Here is a 6,917-nt window from a genome sequence, read left to right as displayed (position 1 = left end):
AGTTCAGCAGGCTGCCTCTTCAACTCTTGGAACATACCAGAGAGAGAGAAGCAGCTGTTACACAGCACGAGGTAAACTGCTGCACTATCCCCAGTATGTGGTGTGGTATTCTCTGGTGGCAGCTTTTTTGTGTAGCACTTTTCCTGTGTAACTATTATAAATCTGTTCCTTCTAGTGCTCTGCTTGTTTTGCTCCAAGACAGTCTGCTAGCAACAGCCAGCCAGTCTCCTAAGTTTTCAGAACTTGTCATGAAGGTGAGCCTGTAGTAGAGGTTTTGCTTTTAGTTGATTTATCTGAATCAACTTAACTTGAAAGAACAGATATATTCTTTAAAAAAAGGGTGGCCATAACATGAAATGCATAATAAATCTTTTAATGAGATGTTATGTATAATGACTGTATGTATGCCAGGAGGGAGCTTAGCAGCTGCTAATAGTTAAAGAAGCATTTATATATTGATATAAACTCCATACAGAGGTGTGCAGTCACCTGCTGGGCTTAGTTGCTTAGGCACAGCACTGGTTAGTCGCCTGTTTTTGGCAGAGAAGTCAGCACTACTTTGATGCATCAGCTCTAAAGAAGTATCTGGTTGCAGTAAAGCTACTTATAAAAGCAGAAGTATGTACCAGTGCAAACAGAGCTTGAGCAAACTGTTGTCTCTAGAAGAGTGAAGTGGCTCAGTTAGAGTCATCTGTAGTCTCTCCTTGTCTACTGAAATGCTTTTTGCTGGAGCTGTCTCAAGTCAGCCTCTTGTTGCAGTGTCTGTGGAGGATGGTGCGTCTTCTACCCGAAACCATCAACAGCATCAATCTGGATAGAATCCTGCTGGATATTCACATTTTCATGAAGGTCTTTCCCAAAGAGAAGCTGAAGCAATGTAAGAGTGAGTTTCCTATAAGGACACTGAAGACTCTGCTTCACACCTTGTGCAAGCTGAAAGGGCCCAAGGTCAGAGCAGTGACTAGTCATGGACTTTTAAATTGGATGTTCATGCAGGCTCTAAAACTCTTCCTTTTTGTTTTTTTAAATGTATTCCCTTTTTTCTCCTTTTAGATCTTAGATCATTTAACAATGATTGACAACAAAAATGAGTCTGAGCTGGAGGCTCACCTCTGTAGAGTAATGAAACACTCCATGGACCAGACTGGAAGCAAGGCTGATAAGGATACTGAAAAGGGAGCTTCTCGTATAGTAAGTCATGTCAGTGTGTTGGTAGGTGGAATGAGTGCAAGGCAACTCATTTAAGGAACAAGCTTAAGTTTGTGATCGTGGAATATGAAGCAGTAATGGCCTTTCCAGCATGCAGCTTATGTTGGAAGTAATCTTCTAGTTTCACTTTTATTTCTGGCTGTTTTGGGAATTTGCAGTGTTTCTGTTATTACCTGAATATTCTGTGCCTATCCCAGGGTGAAGTGCTCTCCAGGACATTCAGGTGTGCAGCATAGGTTTTATGCTGCCTGATACTGCATTTGATGTACTAAAAGTTAACCAAAAAAGCATTTAATCATTGACTTCTCAGGAGTCCTAGAGCTTGATAATGTCCTTTCTGATTCTGTCTCAGCACTGGCTATGTAAAACCCTCATTGCTTCAAGGTTTTCTTCATCTTGAAAGCTCCATATCCAGTGAACAGATCTGATGTCACTGTGGGATTTCATTTTTATTCACTTTGCTTTAGAAGGCTCCTTTTATTTATTTATTTAGGAGGAAAAGGCTTCGAAGGCCAAAGTTAATGATATTTTGGCAGAAATATTTAAGAAGATTGGCTCCAAGGAGAATACTAAGGAGGTAAGTGCTCCCTTCCTGCAAGGAAAAGGGAGGTTAGAACGGTGTATGCAGCAGTTGTACTAATGCATGGAAACTTTCCCCTCTCAGGGTCTGGCAGAGCTGTATGAATACAAAAAGAAATATTCTGATGCAGACATTGAGCCCTTCCTGAAAAACTCCTCTCAGTTCTTCCAGAGCTACGTGGAAAGAGGCCTCCGGCTGATAGAAACGGAGCGGGAGGGGAAAGGACGAATTGCTGCTTCTACAGGTACATATTGTAGCAAAAGTGAGTGCTTTATGAGAAGTGGAGCTGAGAGGAGAGCAGCTACATGTCCCCTGCTTAGAAATTTATGTTTGCAGATGTTTATGGATTTCTAAAGTGAGTCTGTGTATTTTTTTGGCATTTATGTTGCTTCACGAGGCACAAGTTGAAGCGTTTGTGTTCTTTGTTTACAAAAAACAAAATTATAACCATTTCTACATGATGTAGAAAGCATCTGAAAGGCTTGGTAAACAAGTGGTTCTAATTTGTATCCTGCACTGTGGGTTGAAGATTAGCCTGTGTTTCAAATGTCTGATATGAAGAATTGTTTCTGCAAAAACCAAGCTGGTTTATAACGGCAGCAGTTGTCAGATTCTTCTCCTTCTACCTTTTGGTTAAAATGGTACAGAAGGTTTTTTGGTAGAGCTTTGTTTACTGTGGAATTGAAAAGTTTATTTTAAATAACTTGCAGTGTTTCTATAGCAGTCCTTGTGATGGCCCTTCTCCAAATAATTCAGCTTTTTAATTTGATAAATTACTGTAAAAATCTTAGTTTGTTAATGAGTCTTTGCATTTCAGATAATCACAAATGAGTATTTAATGCAATGCTAGGGAGGGAATGTGACAAATAATTAGGTGTAAAAACTGAGACAGTCTGGCAAAACTACCTTTAACTTCTATTTCTTTTCACATTTTTGTATCCTGTAGCTTTTTTCTCCTCTCCTCTGTATTGTAGGTTACTTTAGAAATATTGTCTGAGTTTCTTTCAGAACTTTGTAAATGTATCAGACTAAATAGGACAGAAAATTCTACCTTTCATCCTAAAAAATCTGAACAACAAAAATGTTAGGTCAACAGTTAAGATTTCAAAATGGATTTTGCATGCCCAAATTTTATCTCTTTCTCCTGCTTCCTTAACTATAATAATTTGATATAATAAAGGATGTTGTTTGATTGTGCAACTGTGCTCTATTTAGGCAAAAATAACCATCATTCTCATTTTATCCATTTTAAATGCCCTTGCAGTAAACTAGTGAAAACAAATTTCTCTCCACAGCAAGTCTTGGAACTTGCCTTTCATATTAGAATAGAAAGGCTTTCTCTGAATGAAAAATCCTTTCCTAGCCTTTTGGTAGAGAAGCTTTCAAAACCTTGCTACATGCCTTCCAGAAATCACTATGTCAGATGGAATTGGAAGAAGCAGCAGCGTCAAGCTGCCTGAATGAGAAGTAAAGAGGAGTTACAATCAGTGGGCAGGACTGCCCACAAGTACCACAAAACTTAGAAGAAGTCAAAAGTCTCCAAGTATTTCCCATCCTGACAGTTGCCAAGTCCTCTGTGTTGGACATCATGGCTACTGCTGATCCATGTCAGTATCTTCCTCTCCTCCCACTGTCTTTTTCACCTGTCAGCCTCAGCACTAATTCTGGAGCTGCTCTGCTGCCACTTTTTAAATCTCTTGATTTCTTTTCTTGGTTTTTCAACCATCACTCTTGCAAGGAGATGAAAGGGCTGATATGCCTATACTGGCAAAAGCAAATAGCTTGGTAGTTCATAGGTTGACTGATTATTCATCCATTGCACCTTATTTCAAGGATCTGACCAAAGAGTTTTATACTTTTTTTTATGTTTTTAAATTTTTATTTTGTTTTTTACTTCCCCCCCACCCCTCACCCTTCTCCTTATCCTCCAGGAATATCTCCTCAGATGGAAGGAACGTGTGTTCCTGCTTCTACCCACACTGTGTCTTCATCCATAGGAAACACAAATGGGGAAGAAGTGGGGCCTTCAGTGTACTTGGAAAGATTAAAAATCCTCAGGCAGCGTTGTGGCCTTGACAATGCAAAGGTACTGCACTTGACAACACTTGTAAATCCCTGGGGGAAGCACTTCATTTGCACTGTTTTTAAGCATTCAAATGATTGGTTTTTCTGTGCCAGAGGCATGTTCCAGTCAGAATTGATGTTCTTTCATTGTACTGCATGCCCTTGCTATTCACTGTGTTGCCACTATGCCTATCTAGTATAAATTGCTTTAAACTCAATATTGGCCAGGCAGGCTTATGTTGCAGCATGGGGTTACATGCAGGTTCTTTCCACAGCCCTGTAGCTCATTGCCACATAGTAGAGTCTCAGGTTCAAATAACTGATTGTTCTCTAAATATATTAATCTCTGAGTTGAATGATGTGAAAATTCTTGATCTCTCTGCTCAAACAACCATAGAGCTGAACAAAGACTTTATTCAAAGTTTTATGTGTTTTGGCTGCATGGATACTGGGGCACAAATGCTAAATGAGCTTAATATTGGAAACCTGTAGGCCAAAAATTTCTAAGACTTAATTGATCTGTGTGTTAGGAATCTAGTGCTGCTTGCTGAAGTTTGCACTCAGCCACATGAGATGTTCACTCTAGGAACAGTCATCCAGGCATGACACTATTTGAACCTTGAACAGAAATTTGCATGTATCAGCTCACAGGAGGAGGGGAGATGTTTCCCAGATGACAGTAACAGGGCAACTAACACAGATGGAAGTATCAATTAGTAAAATTACTATTATAACTCTTTGGCAGGGTGGATCTTGCAAGTCAAAGCAAGATTGCTCTTCACATTCTCCAGAAAACTCATTGGCTGTTGGTGTTGCCCATGGTCAGGGACTTCTGCCTCTTGTGTTAGGATTCAGGCTGTTCAAGACTGCAGCAGGCCACCTCAGTAAAACACTTGTCTGCTGTGGATTTTTCATCTTTAAAGGCTGTAGTTGCCTTGTGTCCCTGCTGACATGAAGCTAAACATGAACTACCTAAGTGACAGGAACTGAGTACTGTAGTTAGCTTTGTATGGCTTTGCCTGGCAACTGGCTTTGCTCCAGATCATCCCTGTTGTATTGCTCCTTTCCTCAGTTTCCTGTGAAGATGAGAAGCCATTGGTGATTGTTTGTTCTTCTGCATGGCTTTTGCCACTACCTGTCTTAACACTTGACTTTCCTCCCCTGTAGCAGGAAGACAGACCACCTCTGACATCCCTGCTCTCTAAACCAGCACTCCCTACAGTTGCATCCTCTACAGATATGCTTCACAGTAAGCTCTCCCAGCTCCGTGAGTCACGGGAGCAGTACCAACATCTGGACCTGGACTCCAATCAGACTCATTCTTCTGGCATTGGAACTACCCTGGCTTCACCTTCCTCTGCAGCAGCTAACATTGATGACTTGAAAAAAAGATTGGAGAGAATAAAAAGCAGTCGCAAATAGAGATGGGAGAGAGACAGCGTTGCTGTTGCTGGGGCTGTCTTCATCTTTAGTTTACTAAACTAGCAATCTTCATAGTTAAATGGCCTCATTTAGGCCTAATGTATACAAACTGGTTTATGTATAATACAGTGGATTTTGGGGGGGTTGAGTCATTGTGGCACAAGTATTTGTACATACTCTGCTTCTCAGTGAGCATCTCTTTGACAATAGAAGGCTGTCTGTGTATTAGTTTTAGTGTACAGACCTGTAAACAACCATCCTCTTGCTCAGACTAGTTTCTCATAACTTGTTTTTTTATTTGTAAAATTGTCCTTAAGATCTTTTCCTAGTTCTTAACTCTTAGACCTTTAGCGATTTCACTTTTAATTTTGTGGATTCTTCTCCATGTAATCCTTGAACTGTTGATTCTGTATGGACACATGGCATGAAGTAACTAATTTAAGTGTCTTTTGTAAATAAAGTTTGCATTAACTATACCAGCCTGTGTAGGAACAGCAGTGACTGCTGGTTAGAGAAGTCACTCTATTCCTGAATGTTAGTGACTGGGCATCTAGAAACTAAGTTATTCTTGACAGGAACCTTGGGATTTGGATATATGATGAGGAAGATGAGTGAATATATACTAACTGTGGATGCAATCCTGAGACTTGGCACTCTTACTCCTAGGAGCAGCAGTGCATTTTTACTCTAGTTGCTTTTTTTTGTTTTGGAATACGTTTTTGTAACTCAAGAGTAAGCTGAGAATATTTAGTTTGCTGAAATGCTTAATTTAAATTAGGTGGTCCTGCTGATGCCTTTACCCAGGTTAAGCATAGTCCCATCTGTGTACAAATGCTTTCTTGGAGGGAGCCTGCTGCTGTTGATATGGAGTAGATTAGCAGTGATGTATGGTCAGTGGCCTCCTTTACCCTGAACTCATCTGGTTAAGCAGTCTCCCTTGTGCAGGTAGACCTCACCACCACGTGCTTTTTGCTCTTAAACATCTCACATCAGCAAACTCTACTATTTTAACTCAGACACCTGGTATGCTAGTCTGCAAAAGCTGTAGCCACTGCTTTTGTTGTAAGAATGCTTTCTGATTTAGCCTTTCTCAGAAGCTACAAGTAGGAGGATCAAGACATGCACTATGTAGACTTTCTAATCCTTTGCATCTCAAGGGAAGTGATGTCTTTTCACCTTACTACTGCACTTCCAGGTGAGAGCTGGCCATGAAGCATAAATTGCACATCTGTTCCATAGCTGGAGCAGAGTTATTGAAGAGTAGGACAGGCAGGCTTGAAATAGCACACCCCTGCTCTGGGTTTTACTCTGTTCCACTTCACTGCTGCTTTTGTTGTTTGCTCTGTGGACCAGCAGTCCCTGCATTAGGGCTGTTACTGAAACTGTCTTGCCTGATTACAGTAAAAATGTGGCTTTCAACGAGTACCTGTCCAGCAGATCTGTGCCAGAGCTGCTGCAAGTGGCTGAGATGTTCCTTTGACAGGACCCCGAGGCTGGGGTTGGGGTTGACCTCGCGCTGCTCGGTGCTTACGGTGAGTTTGTACCCTCTGACAGCAGGTGACTCGTGAGCATTCTCCATCCTGTGGTGATGGACATGATGCCACTCATTGCTCCACCACCCTGATTTAGTAGTTGTAGTCTC

At 41.0% G+C, this 6,917-nt stretch overlaps 1 protein-coding gene across 1 annotated transcript in view; it reads left to right on the top strand.

Annotated features, from left to right (window-relative positions):
* Positions 1-5,751, top strand: part of CKAP5 (cytoskeleton associated protein 5) — an 8,417-nt gene extending 2,666 nt beyond the window's left edge. The window contains exons 5-11 of the mRNA XM_008945272.1: positions 176-254; positions 760-948; positions 1,054-1,191; positions 1,703-1,786; positions 1,874-2,033; positions 3,721-3,875; positions 5,021-5,751. Of these exons, the coding sequence (XP_008943520.1) occupies positions 176-254; positions 760-948; positions 1,054-1,191; positions 1,703-1,786; positions 1,874-2,033; positions 3,721-3,875; positions 5,021-5,275 (1,060 nt within the window). The 3' untranslated portion in view covers positions 5,276-5,751. The remainder of the gene's footprint in view (positions 1-175; positions 255-759; positions 949-1,053; positions 1,192-1,702; positions 1,787-1,873; positions 2,034-3,720; positions 3,876-5,020) is intronic.
* Positions 5,752-6,917: the final 1,166 nt, after the last annotated feature.

The sequence above is a fragment of the Merops nubicus genome, unplaced genomic scaffold (genome assembly GCF_000691845.1).
Source record: "Merops nubicus isolate BGI_N331 unplaced genomic scaffold, ASM69184v1 scaffold23288, whole genome shotgun sequence".
Taxonomy (NCBI): domain Eukaryota; kingdom Metazoa; phylum Chordata; class Aves; order Coraciiformes; family Meropidae; genus Merops; species Merops nubicus.
The sequence above is the reverse complement of the archived record's forward strand: the minus strand, read 5'-3'. Positions and strand labels throughout refer to the sequence as shown.